An 18,411-nucleotide genomic window follows, 5' to 3' on the forward strand; every position below is an offset into this window, starting at 1 on the left:
ATGGCATATGCTATTTTATCTGCCTCAACTTCAACGGAAAGTAAGTTTTTAAAATGTTTGACCCAGCTTCCAATATCTATCTGGCCTGTACACTTGAAGGATGTTCTTTTAAACTTTTTCACCGAGCCCCAAAACTGTTTCGAGTCGCGCACATTTTCTAAGCATTTTCTAATATTATCATAATACTCGGCTTTTTTAGTTTTACACAACTGAATGTACTTTTTGTTTTCCTCTGCATAGATTTGTCTAGCTTGCTGACTATTCACCCTCCTAAAAAGTCTAAGACAGGCAAAACTTCTTTTTCTCGCTTTATCACATTCCCAATCAAACCATATCTGTTTCGCATGTTTATTTTCTCTCTTAGAAATTTCTTTAAGAAATCAAGAAAATATTTTGAACTCACCTTTCCTCTAAGACCCGCTACATTATAAGCCAACACACTTAATCATTTATTCCTTTTACCTGGCAGACGACCTTATCCTATTCATTAGACTGTTTATTTGAGCGTTCATTAGATTGTTCATCCTTCTTCGAAACATTATTAATTATTTCAGTAAAGTCCATCTTCAGAATCCGATTCAATCTCTCCAGCCCATCCTCGTTTCCACACTGTAGACCATCCTCCGCCTCCCACGTGAAGATATGTCCCTCAACAATCAGCTGTTCCCCCTGCCATGACAGCGATCCCGGTAGGTGGCGGGTGCGTGTGGGTCACAGTTGCATGTTCCTCCCCAGGCTGGTGGTCGATGACGGGCTCATTGTCGGCTGGTGATGCTGTCCTCTCGCGGGCCAGTAGAGGCGCGGCTGCTGGGTGCTGTGGAGTGTCTCTGTCAGCCGGGAAGAGCAAGGGGTCTTCGGTGACATTGGAAGGAGACTTAGTGACGCTAGCAGGGTCTACGGTGGCGTGATGGGTAGGTGATCGATCCATTGTGAGTGAGACGGTCATGAGTGATGGCTGGGTGGTTGACGCGCAAGGGTGTGCCAGACGCGGTTGCTGTTGTGAGACGGTGACCCGGGTGATGACTGGTACTGGGTCATTCTTGATAGCCCGTGGAGGTGCGGCTGCTAGGTACCGTGGAGAGTCTCCGTCAGCCGATAAGAGCGAGGGGTCTCCGGTGACGTTGGAAGGAGGCTTGGTGACGCTGGCAGGATCCACGGTGGCGTGACCAAGGAATGACTGGCTGGCCGGTTCGGTGACGGTTATCGCTTGTAGTTGGGGTGGTGACCTGCGAGGCTGGCGCTGCGGGTCTTGCACCTCATCGTTAGTGTAGTGGACTCCTACTTTCGTGCTGGAGGGGTGGAGTCCGAGTCTCTCCAGTATCGCCGTTTCCCTGCCGTTTCTTTGTGAGTTCTGGGCAGTCGCGATGAAAATGCTTGGCCGGGCAGTAATGACACTGAGGAAGCTGGTTGTAGTTGAACCTCGGTGGCGGCTCTCGATGGGGTGGCCCTGCGGGTGCCGTAGGTTGAGGCGGCTTATATTTTGGTCGACTGTTGAGGTCGGTTTCCAGGTCGTTGGCGATCATGATCAGCTCTTCATAGTTCGTGGGACGAGCAGCTCGAACTAGGGTGCGAAGCTCGGAACTCAGCTGACCGATGAGCAGGGCGATCACCTCGTCTTCAGCCAGGTTGGTTCCTAAGCGCTGCTGTAGTTGGAGCTTCTGACGGATGAATCGCTCCACTGGCTGGTTCGGTTTGTGGGTGGTGCCATAAAATTCCGTGTGAGCGGCTGCGATTTTATGGGCTCCCGAGAAACGGGCCTGAAGTCGGTCACGGAACTGTTCCCAGGTGGTGACGAATTCTCCGTAGTCTCTCCACCAGGCGGCGGTGTCATCTTGTAGTTGCGCTTTTAGAAGCATGACCCAGGTATAGCTGGGAATGTGGTGACCCTGTAGCAGCTCGGTGCACTATCGCATGAAGGTGATGGGGTCTTCATGGAGCTTGCCGCGGTAGAACAGTAGCGGGGTCGCTATGCTGGTCAGCTGGCTGAGGTTGCCGGTGTAGCTGACGGCTGGAGCCGGTAAGTTGGCCATGTTGCTGGTTGCGGTAGTGGCGTGACTGGAGGTTGACGGTGGAGCAGGCAGGTTGACGGTCAGCGCGCTGGGTTGCAGGGTGGTTGGTCGAGCGGGCTCGCTGGTGAAGGCGGGTGGCTGCGTTGCACCGGTTTTGCTGGTGGAAGCGGACGGCTGCATCTTGCTGCTGTCGGTTTGACTGGTGGTCTGTGCAGGCCAGCTGGCGAATGTAGACTCGGTGTGCTGGCTGGTTGACTGCATCGAATCTTCGGTGGTCGTATCTCCACTGTCTCCGGCTCCGGTTCTAGTCGCTACCATGTTCAGGTGTTATGGGCGCCACTGGGAAATTGCCTGTTCCCAGACAGGTATTCTGAATTGAAAGATTCAGAGACACATTTTGTTGAGAGAAAATAAGTTTGAATTTTTTTGTGTGAAAAATTCAAGACATACATTTAGATGAAAATTTGAGACATACATTTAGTTGAAAATTTAGGTTGACATTTTGTTTGAAAAAAAGTTTTGACAGTGGTAAAAGGTTACTGTATCTCCATACAGTGAGTGGCCCCACGTGGCAGGAGCCAATAATTGATATGGCGGAAGGTGTGGCTCGTTCATCAATTGGGCTAGTCAGTCGGGTCAAGCAAGGGGTTTGTTACCACTGTCTAGAAAAATGGCTTTTGGTGGCCCTGAAAAGGGCCAAGTTTGTTGCTGGTGGCCCTGAAAAGGGACCAAGATTGTTGCTGGTGGCCCTAAAAGGGACCAAGGCAGGCTAGATGTTTAGTAGTCATCGACTGGCACAATACCACGCCGTGCAAGGGTCCGGGCAGGTCCGTCTGGTGCGAGAGCAGGCCGGCAGCGGTTCAAGTCAATGGTTCGCAGTCTCCACTCTGGTTTACCCGGGCTACGGAGAGGGCTGACCGGGTGATCTACTAGCCAGAGGTCGTGCCGAATCTCCGCCGGGAGGACCTCCTCGACCACTTCCTCGTTTAGAAGGGGCCTTCGGTCAAACCCGGGCAGGCAGGGTCGTAGGCTTCCGCTGCACACACTCCGATGTCGGTTCGGCACCCAACTCGCGCATCCAGAACCGCGCGCCAGTTGTTAGGCTGGAGCGCTAAGTCTTGGGGCGCAGCTGGCGCGGCGGTGTACAGCCTCAGCCTCTCCTCCACCTGGCGAAGCCGACGTAGGGCCCTCCTCTTCTGGATTCGGCGGCCGGCTCGGTTCCTCCTAGGCATCGGCTGGGTAGTAGACAAGGAAGACACCTCAGGTTGCGGTTAGTCTCGTCGTGGTTCCCTCATTGGCCTGCTCGCTGCTCTGCTCCTGGTCTCGGTAGTGGTCTCGGCTGGTAGTGGTCTCTGGTAGTGGTCTCGGCTGGTGGTCTCTTCTGGCTCTTCAGTGGAAGGCTGCTAGTGAGCAAGTGCTATCGAGGGTAGCTGAGTAGCCCCCTTTTATTCACAGTCCCCGAGTTCACCTGCGCTGCTATTGGCCGGTGGTGCTCGGCCAATAGAAACGCAGGATTGGGTGGCGGCGACTGAGGCGCACCCTGGTGGCGGGTGGGTCAACCACTCATTTGGTTGATGCGTGGCATGGGGAGCAGAGCAGAGCGGCAGGCTGAAAAATCAAAGGTTATGAGTTTCAATTGTCAAGCAGATGAAGTAATTGATTTGAACCAAGGAAGAATTATCGAAAATGTCAACAGCTTCATATATTTAGGGCAAGAATTGGAGAAGACAGTCAATGAGAGAATCACAAGAAGAAGAATTGCGTTGGGATGGTCAATGTTTAAAAGATTAATCACCTTTTCCGCTCCACAGTTATTATGGAAAATAAGCGAAAATTACTCCAGATGTGTATAATCCCAGTTATGTTGTATGGCTGTGAAACATGGACTCTCACAGGAAAAATTATCAGGAAAATGAGAACTAGTATGAGAGCAATGCTAAGGATCATGTTGGGAGTTACTAAAAGAGATAAAAGACGAAAATATGGATATCCAAAGAGACAATGGTTGAGGACATAGGACGGTTGATAGTAGAAAGAAAATGGAACTGGGCAGGACATATAGCAAGAACAAAAGACAACAGATGGACAAAGAAGATAATAGACTGGTATCCACGAACACTGAAGAGAAGCAGAGGACGACCACCAACAGATGGGACGAGGAATTTAGGAGAGTCTGCGGTGGAGCAACATGGCAGAGGGTAGCACAGGAGAGAACGGAATGGGAGAGGATGAAGAAGGTGTACGGCGGAGTTTGGCTATACAAAGACTAAATTTCAAAAGTGAATGTTATCTATCATGTTCATATTTCATTTGGTGCCAACCAAAGAAGTAACCTCAGTGGAAGCTGATTTGCAACCATGAAAATTTTATTTTATTTTTACTATGTACCAATAGGTAAATACTGTAAAAGTTGCAATAAAAGGTTATTTATTTATTTATTTATTTATTTATTATTTATTTATTTATTTATTTATTTATTTATTTATTTATTATTTATTATTTATTTATTATTTATTTATTTATTTATTTATATTATTTATTTATTTATTCATTTATAAATCCACTGATTTATTGGGATCATCTACATCGTCAGAAGCCTCCTCACGTAAGCAGTTTGTGAAATCGAGACCCACTATGGGAATTACAAAGCTTCAGCTATGATTGTTAAATCGAAATCGAACGAATGAAATGTATTGAATGTAATAATTCTCATGAACTGGAAAATTGTGAAGTGTTCTTGAATCTCAAACCGTCTGATAGATTAAAACATGTAAAAGAATGGAAACTATGTATATGCTGTTTATTGGCAGGGCACTTTATTAGAGATTGTAGAAGAAGGAAGCCGTGCAGTCACTGTAATTCGCGTCATCATTCACTCCTCCATTTAGAGCCGAGACGGCCGCCTGTTGAAAACACGAACATATTGGCCGATAATAAACAAATGAGCAGGAGAGACGTGCACAACATCGCTGATCAAAGCCATCGAACATTTGTTACTGACTCAGCTAAGAAAGTATTTTCGAATGTAATCAAGGCAATTATCATAAGGTCAAAGTATTATTAAATAGGTAGTGCAAGCACTGAGTCATTCATTACAAGGTGATGCATGAAAAAAACTGGGTTTAGTGGTACAGAAAAACACTTAGTTTGCCAATCTATGGATTATCTGATACTAAACTGGAAGTGACAGATGAAATTACTAACTGTGAATTTGAAATACCGAACTCCCCTTCATTAAAAATTACCGCGTCGGGAGTCAACAAAATAGCAGCTACAAATCAGATAAAAAATGCATACTGGGCACATATTGAAGGACTGGAGCTAGCAGATTCTGAATTTTTCCTTCCAGAGGAGGTTGATATTTATTGGGTGCTGAATACTTCCCCTTCATTCTGACTGGAGGAAAGGTGATTGGTCCAGCGGGTACACCATCTGCCCTAGAAACTGTATGGGGTACTGCCTGATGGGTAAGTATCAGAGGAGAGTTCTACTATCTCAAATAATCTGTGCATGTATTCAAATGCTAATTTAGGGAGTTAAAAGTGATTCATAGTCCACATGGAATCAAACCAATGTGAAGACCCATACCGAAAAAGGAATTGGAGAAGTTGTTTTTGAAAGGGAGAAACGAAATTTGGAAGAGTTAGATGATGATAGACAGGATAATGTTGAAATAATGGACAAAATCCGAAAAGGGAGAAGAAATGAAAGAGTATACTCTAACAACTATGTCGTATGGTGTATCATCATCGCCATTTCTTGCCATTTGTACAACGCATCAGTGTATTGAAGATGAAGAAAAAATGTCCCTGCGGCTTCTGAAGCCTTACGGTTTTCTACTTACATGGATGATATAGTTACATCAGTCTCATCAATGGAAGCAACCAAGCAACTGCAGCTTACTGAATTGTGAAGCAAAGGGAAATTTGAATTGCTAAAGTGGGCCTGCAATCATTCTACCATTCTATCAAATCTCCCTCCAGAGCATTGCACTATTGATGCAAAAGATTTCACTTTGGAGTCTGATAAAACCATTAAAATTCTTGGCTTCCAATCGAATCCAATTGGTTACTACCTCTTCCACAGGGTGAAGGTTCCATCCAGTCTAGCTACTAAAACGAAATGATTTATCAACTTTAGCACAAATTTTGATCCATTAGGATATTTGACACCTTTCATGCTTACCTTCAAGAGTATATTTCAATATCTATGGCAATCGGGATGTGACTGGGATGATATAGCATCCGTGGAGGTAGGGAAGGAATGGGAGCTTTGTGTGGTTGTCCTAGTAGCTACATTATTACATGAAGTTCAAGAAGTGCTTTCAAAAATTATAAACATAGATTATATTGCAGCTTGGACTTATTCAACTGTGGCATTGAGTTGGATTCGGTCTTCACCTCATCGTTGGGCTACGTTTGTGGCAAACCGTGTAAGTCAAGTACAGGAACACCTGTCTACAGAGCAATTCAGATATGTGCCAACCGAATGTAATCCAGCTGATTGTGCTAGTCGAGGACTATTGCTCAATGAATTAATGGTATTCTCTGTGGTGGAATGGTTCTGATTGGTTAGACAAACGACTGGAGTGCTGGCCCACCAACCCACGGTAATGATGATGAAAATCAAAACAGATTGAATTGGAAGCAAGAAAAATTACTCTAGCAACACAGAGTAAAGACTCAGAGGAATCAATTCAATCGGTGAACTTGAGAAATCGATGGAGTTTACTCAAAAGAATTGTATCCTCACTCTGGAAACGTTGGCAATTGGAGTATGTATCTAGCTTGCAAACCAAAACAAAATGGTACAGAAAACATAGTAATGTTAACATTGGAGGTATGGTTCTCTTAAAGGAAAGTAACCTACCCCCTCTACATTGGAGGCTTGGCCGAATAATGAAGACATTCCCTGGACAGGATGGAGTTGTGAGAGTGGTGGAGGTACAGACTGCAAAGGGAAGTCCAACTAGGGCTGTCAATAGGGTATGTCTCCTCCTATGATGAGATTAGGCCTTATTGAAGGGAACTTCAATAAGTTTAGTGGTTAGTTTTTTTTTTTCTCGTTTTATATGTGGGAAAGGTTCCCAAGTTGCTTTGTTTCTTGTTTTATATTATATGGTTGTATATAGTCATTATTTCTCTCCCATCCTCTCCTTTCCGTGGGCCTCCTACTCCTTTTCTATAAGTCTCCTAAATGGCCCCTGAGGAGTGAAGATATTTTCCTTTTTTTTCCTTAGTTTCCCTAGTAGGGTTCGTTATAGGTGGTGTTGTTTTTTGTTATTGGAAGCTCTTCCATGGTGGGCGGAATGTTCGGATGAAACTATCAATGTTCCCTTTGTTGTCTGGTGTTGTGTGGTGGAGGGTGCAATTGAATGGTGATGTGTAGCATAATCGCGCCAGTTGCCGATTGACAGCCAATCGAACAGCTCACTTCTCGTAATGTCGATTTTTGCAAAGTGATCTATTGATATTTATTGTGATTATTACAAGTGTTGTCTCGTCTCATATCGTGATCTGGACCGGGATCCTAGAAGAGGAGGATTTGGACATGAAGGTAGGCCTATGTTATTGTGCACTTAGCCATTTAAATTGTTCAACTTGCTGCCCGACGCCAGACAACCCAAAAAGTTCTCAATGTAATTGATACAGTCCACAAACCAGAGTGCTGTTTGAGCCAGCCTCTGTCAAATAAACATGAGTGTTTTGCTTCAAAAACGGACATCTGTGTTTTAAAACTTGTAATTTGAGCTATTTAACACATGATATCATGGGAAAATGTAGCTCATATGATTTCTGAAGTGGTAATAAATTGATAAGAAAAATAATTTACTTTATTATGGTTGTGCAGTACAACAATCAGATAGAAAAATGCATGTAGTGGAAAATTTCTGTACTGACAGATGTCCGTCTTTGATCCTAGCCTACTCTACAATAATTGTTCAAAAATAATTACATAATTCATGGTAGCCTACTTCAAATTTACTTACTTGCAAGAGTCTCGCTTCCCCACAGTATTGTGAACTGAGGGCATTCACGGATTGTTTCAAGGTCTCTTCCATCAAAGGAATCATTATCATTATTTTGGCTCTTATTATTGAAGTTATAAACGTCGAAGTCTGTGGAGAATAAATAAGGGCGATTCAAACTTTATATCATAGATAAAAAATTATATCAATACCAATATCCAATGAATGTAGATGAATAGAAACCCTTAGGTACTTTGAAATCACGTTTACTCTTTTTACAAAACATAAAATTTTTAAAATTATAAAAACATTGAAACAAATTATAACACTATGCATTTTGGAAGATTCATATTCCATCCTTAGTGGATGAGATGCAAATGTACATAAAATATATTGAGGTCCACGTTATAATGGCAGTGAGAAAGATAGCAATCCTCTGTCTCGTCAATGCCTTCTATATAGACGGTAGCTGATACAGGTTTATTGATGTAATATTAACAGTTCATTATTTTTCAAAACAATCAATCATATTTTATTAAGCAGGAAATTATATTTTTCAATAATTTCATGATGAATTTTCACAAAATTAAGATAAAATATTTTGTTAATTGATTATTAATCCTACATTGTTGAAAGACTATCTTGAAACAGAGCAAAGCGAGAAAGAGAAAGCGCTATCCGCTTTGTTGAATGATAGACAAGGATAGCAATACCATTGCTGATCAAACACTGCCATTATAACGTAGACCTCACTATATAGTGTTTTGAATGAATGTTTAATGGTTTTATAATTTAAAAAAGTCTATTGTTTCATGGAAAGAAGTAGAAGGTGATTTCTAAAAAATGAGTAGGCCTACGCCTACTTATCACATTTTATATCTATTGATTAAAGTAGACAAGGTATTTATAATATTATTACTTTTCTTGCCCTATTACCATAGGTAATGAAAGTATTGCCTTCCAAAAAAATTAAGGTACCCTTATTTCAAGTTTCCTATACGTTTCAAGGTCCCCTGAGTCCAGAAACATGATTTTTTTTGTTTGTGTGTGTGTATGTGTGTGTGTGTGTGTGTGTGTGTGTGTGTGTGTGTGTGTGTGTGTGTGTGTGTGTGTGTGTGTGTGTGTATGTCTGTGAACACGATAACTCCATTCCTAATCAACCGATTGACTTGAAATACTAAACTTAAGGTCCTCATACCATGAGGATTTGACAATAAGAAATTCAATAAAATTGAATTCAAAATGGAGGATAATTTCTAAAAAACCATGTTTTCTCGAAAACGGCTCTAACGATTTTCTCCAAATTCATACCATGGATAGCTATTTATAAGCCCTATCAACTACATGAGTTTCATTCCTGTGAAAATTGCAGGAGTTTAGTAATATTTTTGAGAAAAATGCCGGATAATCACTAAAAAACAATGTTTTTCACGGTTTTCTCGAAAACAGCTCTAACAATTTTCTTCAAAAAATTTTCTTGAGAAAAATGGCGGATAATTACTAAAAAACATGTTTTCTACGATTTTCTCAAAAATGACTTGACCGATTTTTTTCAAATTCATACCCTGTATAGTTATTTATCAGCTCTATCAACTGGCATGAGTCTCCTTTCTGGAAAACTAATGGGGGGTCCACCCCATCCTTGATAAATGGACTGAGTAACCTCCTTCTCGTGCATGATGAGGTAGGTAGGTAGAGCAGTTCATAAAAAGAACACATAGACGAGATATTTCATCTGTAGAACAGCTGTTTTGACGACTTTTAAAAAATAATCGAATTTCACAATTTACACAAAGGAAAAACTACTCTGAAAACAATTATATATACACATAAATACAGAAGTCTGATCGTAGTTTCAAATATGTTGCCACCAGCAATCGTCATTATGTTATTCCCCTTAATTATTCTCGTTTAAGGATGGGGCTTACAGTTCAATGAGCAAGGAAAGTTGTGTGAGTTCTAGTAAAGTCCTAATAAATCGTCTATACCGTTTCAATCAATCAATTAATCAATAATATTATTCAAATTAACACAATATAATTATTTAAATAAATCAAAACACGGAAAATCACAATAAAAAAAAATCTGGTGTGGCGCACTCACACAACTTCCCTTGCCGTTATGAAAATTGATCAACTGACGCTAGTGTTCACGCGCATCTCAAGTCTACTATTCCAAGATCTGAGCCAGCTGGTGACAGGACAATAGCGCTACAGACACACGGAGTCTGCTATCTCTTCATAGTGAATAATTCAATAGAATCAACAGTTGCCACAGTTTGCAATAGAATATTCTTATTTTCTCGAATTTCGAGCTTATTTTCAATTTTAGGTGAAATGTTACGAAACATTAATTGTAGAGATTTCAATGCTCAATCTTTTCCACTTGGAATTTTTTGTTGAAATTGCATCTGAAGCCTGATAATTGGGAATCTAAAATCAAACTTTGCATGAATGGGGCGGAGCTCCTGAAATTTTTACAGATATGGAACTTGTGGCAGTTGATAGAGCTTATCAATGACCATTTTAGGTATATGTCGATCAAAATCGTTGACCATAGGTATATGTCGATCAAAATCGTTGGAGCCGTTTTCGAGGAAATCGCAAAAAAACTTGTTTTTGACAACATTTTCTCCATTTTAGCCGCCATCTTGAATCGCATTTGATCGAAATTGTTCGCGTCGGATACTATAGCGTAAGGACCTCAAGTTCCAAATTTCAAGTCATTCCGTTAATTGGGAGATGAGATATCGTGTACACAGACATACACTCATACACATACACACACACATACACACACACACACACACACACACACACAACACACACACACACACCACACACACACCACACACACACACATAAAGATCAATACCCAAAAACCACTCAAAAATCTTTCAGTTTTGGACTCCGGGGACCTTGAAACGTATAGAAATTTAGAAATTGGGGTACCTTAATTTTTTTCGGAAAGCAATACTTCCTTACCTATTGTAATAGGGCAAGGAAAGTAAAAATAGAATGAATTTTTCTTATTCTATGATGTGGCGAAGTTTGGACAGTGATGAACACTCTACCACTTGAGAAACGATGCCTGAAGACATTGGTATAGTATCAAAAGCTCTCATCAACATAGAGGTAATAGAGGTAAAGGGGTAGACATGTTTTCTGTAATTACTTTATTATTTTTTTGTGACCAAACCCAATACTTTGAATCCAGAACTGTCTAGAATGAAAAGGGAAGCTTCAAAGTAAGATATTATATGATAATAAACCTACACAGTACCGTATACAATAAGACAGAGAGAGTGATTTTTTAGACCTGTTATCCTATTTTGTAAGAGCTTGGTAATTTATTTCCAATTGCAATGGCTAATCAGTGTGTGTTGCGTCATAAGCAGCAATGTGAAGTATTGTGACTAAACGTGACTAGTATTGTCTTGACTAATCGGTGTGTGACCAGCCCAATGAAATTCTAGATTTAATGTTGTCAAAGACTTCTGCTACTGCAGAACAGGGTGAAGGTGAAGAGTGAAATCTTCGGGGCGGTCAAGGCATTCAATTTTGATTTTCGTTTAATAACACTACTATCATAATTATGATTATATGAATTAGCATTCAAAAAAATGCAATCTCTAAAAATCTGGTGTGGTACACTCACACAACTTTCCTTGCTCATTGAACTGTAAGCCTCATTCTCAAACGAGAATAATTTAGGGGAATAACATCATGACAATTATTGGCGGCAACATATTATTTGCAACTACGAACAGACTACTGTATATGTGTATAATATAATTATTGTTTTCAGAGTACTTCTTCCTTCGTGTAAATTGTGAAATTCGATGATTTTTTTAAAAGTCGTCAAAACAGCTGTTCTACAGATGAAATATCTTGACTATGACTGTGTACTTTTTATAAACTGCTCTACCTACCTACCTACCTCATGCACGAGATGGAGGTTACAAAGTCCATTTCTCAAGGATAGGGTGGACCCCCCATTAGTTTCCCAGGAAAAAGACTCATGCCAGTTGATAGATCTGATAAATAACTATACAGGGTATGAATTTGAAAAAAATCGTTAGAGCCGTTTTTGAGAAAATCGTGAAAAACATGGTTTTTAGTCATTATCCGCCATTTTTCTCAATAATATTACGGAGCTCCTGAAATTTCCCCAGAAATGAGACTCATGCCAGTTGATAGGACTTATAGATAGCTATCTATGATATAAATTTGAAGAAAATCGTTAGAGCCGTTTTCGAGAAAACCGTGAAAAACATGGTTTTTTCGTCATTATCCGCCATTTTTCTCAAGAATATTACAGAGCTCCTGAAATTTTCCCAGAAATGAGACTCATGCCAGTTGATAGGGCTTATAAATAGCTATCCATGGTATGAATTTGAAGAAAATCGATAGAGCCGTTTTCGAGAAAAACGTAAAAAACATGGTTTTTTAGTAATTATCCGCCATTTTTTCCGCCATCTTGAATTGAATTTTATTGAATTTCTTATTGTCGGATCTTCATGGTATAAGGACCTTAAGTTTAAAATTTCAAGTCAATCGGTTGATTAGGAATGGAGTTATCGTGTTCACACACATACACACACACACACACATACACACACACAGACCAACACACAAAAATAATGTTTTTGGACTCAGGGGGACTTGAAACGTATAGAAAACTTGAAATCAGGGTACCTTAATTTTTTTTGGAAAGCAATACTTTCCTTACCTATGGTAATAGGGCAAGGAAAGTAAAAAAGAATGGTTTTTATGAAATAAAATAATTTTACACAATCTCACGGTGAATAGAATTGTATAATCTTCTTTTGTATGTGAGTGGTTGAAAAAACTTTCTAATATAGTGATATTTTCTAAAGTCTTCTATTTGTATACTATCAAGTTATTTATTTATTGGACAGAGTGAACAATACAGTAGTCGGAAAAGAAAAAAAAAGGCTACTGCACAAAACTTCTTCAATTTCCTAATTTTGTCTTAAATTGAATTTTCATTTTATCAAAATGAAAAAAGTTTTCTCAGAGAAATTTCAATGTTCCTGTTATTTATTACGTTTTGAGATACGAGCACATATACAATTTACATATTTGGCGCAGATCATTTCAAATTCGGTGAAAGTTGAATATTCATAAATTTTGAGATAGAGATTCTTCACGATAGACCTATTCTTGATTAAATAAAATTAATTTCTTGAAATATCAATTTTTGAGAAAGTTAGTCAAATTGAAACAAAAATGACCTGAAATAACACAATTCAAGCTATTTTCAGTAGGTATATGTTTTTCAAAAGAAATTGATAATTTGAGGATGTTTTTTTATTCAATCAACAATATAACGAGGAATTCCTCCTTAAAATCTAATTAATTCATCTCTTACCGAGTTTGAAATGATCTGTTCTAAAGATTCAAACTTTAGGAGTAATCTCAAAAAGTAATGATCGGAAAAAAAATATTGAGACAATATTTCAATTTTGATAGCTTGATAGTAGGCCTATACAAATCGAAGATCTTTGAAAAAGATCACCAGTAAAAAGTTCTTTTAGCCTGTTGCACAGCCTTAAAACACACTGGACTGTTATTTAGCTACATTTGGGCTGTAGTTGTATAAATTAGAATTCGAACCGTTTTGGGCGTATAAGCCTGTGGTATTTTTCTGTAAGTTGTGTAATTCTCATTGATTCAATGAATAAATAAACTACACCACTGGACCTTTACACAGTATACAAGTATGGAATCCTACACATACCCTGAAGAGTATTTGAAAATAATGAGAAAATATTGATAACAAAAAATGAAAATATGTATTGTGACTTACCAAACTTAGTACTACTATCAGTTTTTCTATGTCGACCATCGTATATTCGATTTAGATTCGTGCAAAATCTACAGGTGCATCGTCTACCAGGTCGTCCATTTCCTCCTGGGTCTCTACCTTCTGAGATCTGAATGATCTGAAAATGATGTTGTGTCTATGAAGTCTTGTTCATAATGATCATGATTAAAATGAAAATGATAGGCCTATGCATGGGTGCCGACCTACCAAAACATTTGAGCTCATTGGTGGGGTCTGGGGAAGAAGTATTCCATCCCCCCCCCCCTAAAATTATTGGGGGTTACACACCCGGAAAATGTTCAAAGTTTTAATATGCCTAGAAACATTTTTAGGCATGATTTGATCATAAACAAAAACTAGCTCTTAGAGGCAGTTTGATTTAGTAAGATGATTTCAAATTGGTTCTCTAAATATGTTTTTTGTGGGTTTAGAATCGTCTACTGTCACTCAAACCGATTCTTTTTCATAAAATCAGGCTTTTTCACAGATCACAGTGTATTGGTGAACCAGGGAAGAGAATCTCAAAACACAATACAATTTGTTTGTATGCTGAGGAGCAATAATTTTTGACCAAAATTAAGCAGTTTTGGGCGAATGCCTGTTGTTTTTACCTGCATTGTATCTATCGTCTAAGAATGAATGAATGAAATAAAATTAAAACTTGAAGTTCAAATTCATTCCACGCTCATAAATACATGTAAGTTACAGAAAATCAAGATAGAGTCTAGTTAAAATACAATAATTTAACCAGAATCCCACAGTATATTTATGTATGGGTTCTATTCAAGCCTTATTATGATCACCTTGACATATATTATTACATTGGGTATCATAATTAGGACTAAGTTTAGTATTAGCAACTTTTGCATGAATATTATAATAATTATGTATATGTTTTGTCAATAAACTCCTCTGATTACAATTCATTAGCAATCGGAGAAATTATTATTATCTGAATCATGATAGATAACACATCTTAGAAAAAAGTTACAAATTTCTTATGAGTTAACCTAAAACTTATTACTATAGTGAGGTCCACGTTATAATGGCAGTGCTTGATTAGCAATGGTTTTGCTATCCTTATCTATTATTTGACAAAGCGGATAGCGCTATCTCTTTCTCGCTTTGCTCTGTTGCAAGATCGTCTTTTAACAATGAAGAATTGGTACGGTAATTAACTGACAAAATATTCCATCTTAATTATGGAATTATTGAAAACTATAATTCCTTGCTTAATAAAATAATATGATTGATTATTTTAAACAAGAATGATCATTACATCAATAAACCTGCTATATCAGCTACCATCTATAGAAGGCATTTACGAGACAGAGGATTGGCAATGTTGCTCTGTTATCTTTTTCCACTGCCATTATAACGTGGACCTCACTATAGTAAATTCCTGGTAGATAAGTCCTATGCTGTTGAAACATGAAGGAAAATTTTAGTGAAACTGTAGCAGATTTCTCATGCGTGAACCTAACTTACTATAGGTAGTAACTTTTTATAACTAGGTACTGGCTTAAGTAGTTACTTACAACAGGAATAATCAGCAGCAAAGCCAATAAGAATGTTTTGCAACTCCAATTGTATCCCTCCATGGTTGAATGAATACTTGATAGTATCAAAACGCTGATAATAAAACAGTACAATCAAATAAATTTGGAGAACAGTAATAATCTAATGGAAATATAGAAGCATTAAACTGAATCAATAGCCGCTGCAAATAATAATAGTAAATAGACAAACAGTAGGTCTATGAATAGCATGTATAGGGTTTTCTAGAATAAATATATTTCAAAAATTGTCAAAAACATGAAGTTGAAGATACCAACCATTAGGGTATTATTGGAAAAAAACGAAAATTAATATGCCTACTAAAGTACCTACTCCCCAGTTGATAAACTCACAATATTCTCTTCTCCAACACTCATGCGATAGGTACCAGTAAATGAAAAATGAAAAAAAAACACTCTATTTAGAAAATGTAGAATATTTTTCAACTTCAACAAGGAGGCTGTGTAGCGCAATATCAATACAGAGAGCAATAAAATATTCATCATTCAATTTATTAATAAATTTTATTAAATTTGTATAAAAAAAAGAAACATTCAATTTACAAAAGTTAGAATATTTTTCAATTTTCAATAGAAGGTCATGTAGCGTAATATCAATAGAGATAGCATATATTCTAATAATTTTCTTCTTCAGAATTTTAAAAGAATTTCTACTAAAACATTGAGTGTTTTAGAAAACACTAAGGTAAATAATGAAAATAAAAACAGTTTGTTAAAATTGAGAAATTTTTGAAAGTGAAGTGTATATTTTAGAAATGTAAAATTTGGAAGAGTAAGGTACCAACAGTTTTAAGCTGAGCCTGTTGCTCTATCCCAGTCTATATGGATATAGATATAAAGAAAATGAAAATCTCAGTACCCTTTTTTGAAAATTTATATTTTTTTTATTAAAAAAAAGGGTACTGAGATTTTTATTTTCTTTATATCTATACTGCAAGTAGCCCTATACAGGAAAGAGATATATGAATATAGTCTATTAAAAGTCTATTTATATAAATCGTCTATAAAAATATTATATTATAACTGACCGAACGCATAGTGAGGTCTATGTTTTAACTTGGATTTTCTTTCATATGTATGTATGTAAGGCCAAACACGTTGAAAAAATCCTATGAGATTTGGCAGGTATATTCCTTTTTTAACTGCGCATCGATGTATACACAAGGTACCTATTTTGAAATTTTGCATTTTAAGGATAATATATGAAAAGAAAAGGGATTCCTCCATACTCTGATATCACTATGTATCATCTACTCTGAAGATAGGATTAATCAGACTATAGAATTATTAATAATCAATCACCTTACAAAAGTGGATTATTCAATGCATGCATTACACAGATGTCTGGAGAAGCCGGTAAACAGGTGACACTAGATGCTTGTGGACTAGAAAACTACGTGAGGTCAACTGTTCACAGAACTACTAGTAGCTAATATCCCAGTTTATATGGATAGCCATATAATCTTTCAATTGTATTGTATTATTGAATAGAATTCTATAAAAGTTATATGGATAGCCCAGTTTTTATGGATAGTCATAAATTTTTCAATTGTGTTATTGAATGAAATTCTATGAAAGTTACAATTAATAATATAGAGGACTAGTTTTATCAATATTTTACATGTATTTGGTCATAGTCTACATTGATGATTTTTAATTGAAATTGAAATTGAAAAATCCAAGAATACAAGTTTGAAACTTTACTTAATTACTGGAAACATGGTTTCAACATATTGATACAATTTTCAAGTGAGTAAATCCCAACTGAGAGGAACAAGTCCTGAGTAATAAATTAAAGTTTCAAAATGGGTTTTTCAATCAGTTATTTTATTTAGTAAAATGCATTACAAAATTGGTCCCGCTAAACCTAAAATATTTCACAGCAGGTGCTTACAAATGATAAAATACAAAAATATAATGGATATGCTAACTTAACAATAAACTAAGGAGAGAAAATTTTTTCATGTAATGGGAGTTTTTTGGAATTCAATTTTCAGTTTAATACAAGTGTAACCCTCACCAAAATAGTTAATGAATTTGGAAAAATTACTGGAATTCAAATTAATAACAAGAATGAATAACAAGTTTTTGTAGTATCATAATAATGAATATTAATTGAAAAACAGGAGATTCGGGAAGTTTAAATTCTAATTTGTAGTCCACTCACCCCGAATTCGTTGCCCTCTACTGGAGAGTATTTTCAGAAGAAAAGCAGAACTTTACTCTGAAACTTGGGAGATTCTCCACAAACTGCACACAGTATGAAGCTCAATTGCAGAATATTGAACAAGTGTTAGATCGAGTAGATAACACATCAGCATTATTGATTATTCAAATCAAATAAGTTTCATTCAGTCACGTAATTGAACAAAATTAACACATTATTTTCTGATGAATACGAGTGTACAAAGCGAACAATATATTTGAAGCATTAGCTTACCGTTAAATTCTGTTTTATTATTTTATTTTCAGCGTTTGCGATTTTTCGAAGGTGGATGGAATGCCAAATATTTTATATAAATAGTAACATTTATTATATTCTATCTACCTTGGCTTCTCCTGGAAAATACTAGAATATAGGTACTAATAATAGAAGTAGGAAATACCTTATATTTCATCTCCCTTGGCTTTTCCTAAAAAAATATATAATTAGTGTAATAATATAGGCCTACTGATCATCGCATGGCATGCTCTCGTTATGTTGTTGCTAAATCCTGTCGTTCTTCAGTATTGATCAACAATACACAATGTATTGCTTATCTGAAAATCACTTATATGGTAGGCCTACATTATAATTGATTTAGCTGTACTAACATGTTAGAGTAATTGACACTCAACGATACAATGAATCCTCCAAACTTGTAAAGTACAAAATAAGTGTGGAAAAGAATGGGTGTTGAAGTTTCAAAAAATCCATGATATTATTTACATATCCCCATTCATATAAAAACAAATTGAATAACTTATTGTCATTACAAAACAGATTGGTACGTTATAATAACAACGT

General features: G+C 37.5%; 1 protein-coding gene across 1 annotated transcript; it reads right to left on the bottom strand.

The window, feature by feature from the left end:
• Positions 1-7,989: 7,989 nt before the first annotated feature.
• Positions 7,990-17,664, bottom strand: LOC111058488. The gene is made up of 4 exons (XM_039444214.1): positions 17,572-17,664; positions 15,366-15,459; positions 13,810-13,945; positions 7,990-8,127 (listed from the first exon to the last, which is right to left on the bottom strand). Exons 2-4 carry the CDS (start codon positions 15,426-15,428, stop codon positions 7,991-7,993), a joined length of 336 nt encoding a protein of 111 aa, XP_039300148.1. The 5' UTR covers positions 15,429-15,459; positions 17,572-17,664; the 3' UTR covers position 7,990.
• Between the last annotated feature and the right edge of the window lie 747 nt (positions 17,665-18,411).

This window comes from Nilaparvata lugens, unplaced genomic scaffold (assembly GCF_014356525.2).
Source record: "Nilaparvata lugens isolate BPH unplaced genomic scaffold, ASM1435652v1 scaffold3637, whole genome shotgun sequence".
Taxonomy (NCBI): domain Eukaryota; kingdom Metazoa; phylum Arthropoda; class Insecta; order Hemiptera; family Delphacidae; genus Nilaparvata; species Nilaparvata lugens.

What these genes read in the sequence shown, in the direction of transcription:
- LOC111058488 (XM_039444214.1), bottom strand. Translation starts at nt 15,428, where the DNA reads ATGGAGGGATACAATTGGAGTTGCAAAACATTCTTATTGGCTTTGCTG. An exon ending in TGCTGCTGATTATTCCTGTT is followed by an intron (nt 13,946 to 15,365) that starts GTAAGTAACTAC and finishes CATCATTTTCAG; the next exon opens with ATCATTCAGATCTCAGAAGG. An exon ending in TGATAGTAGTACTAAGTTTG is followed by an intron (nt 8,128 to 13,809) that starts GTAAGTCACAAT and finishes TATTCTCCACAG; the next exon opens with ACTTCGACGTTTATAACTTC.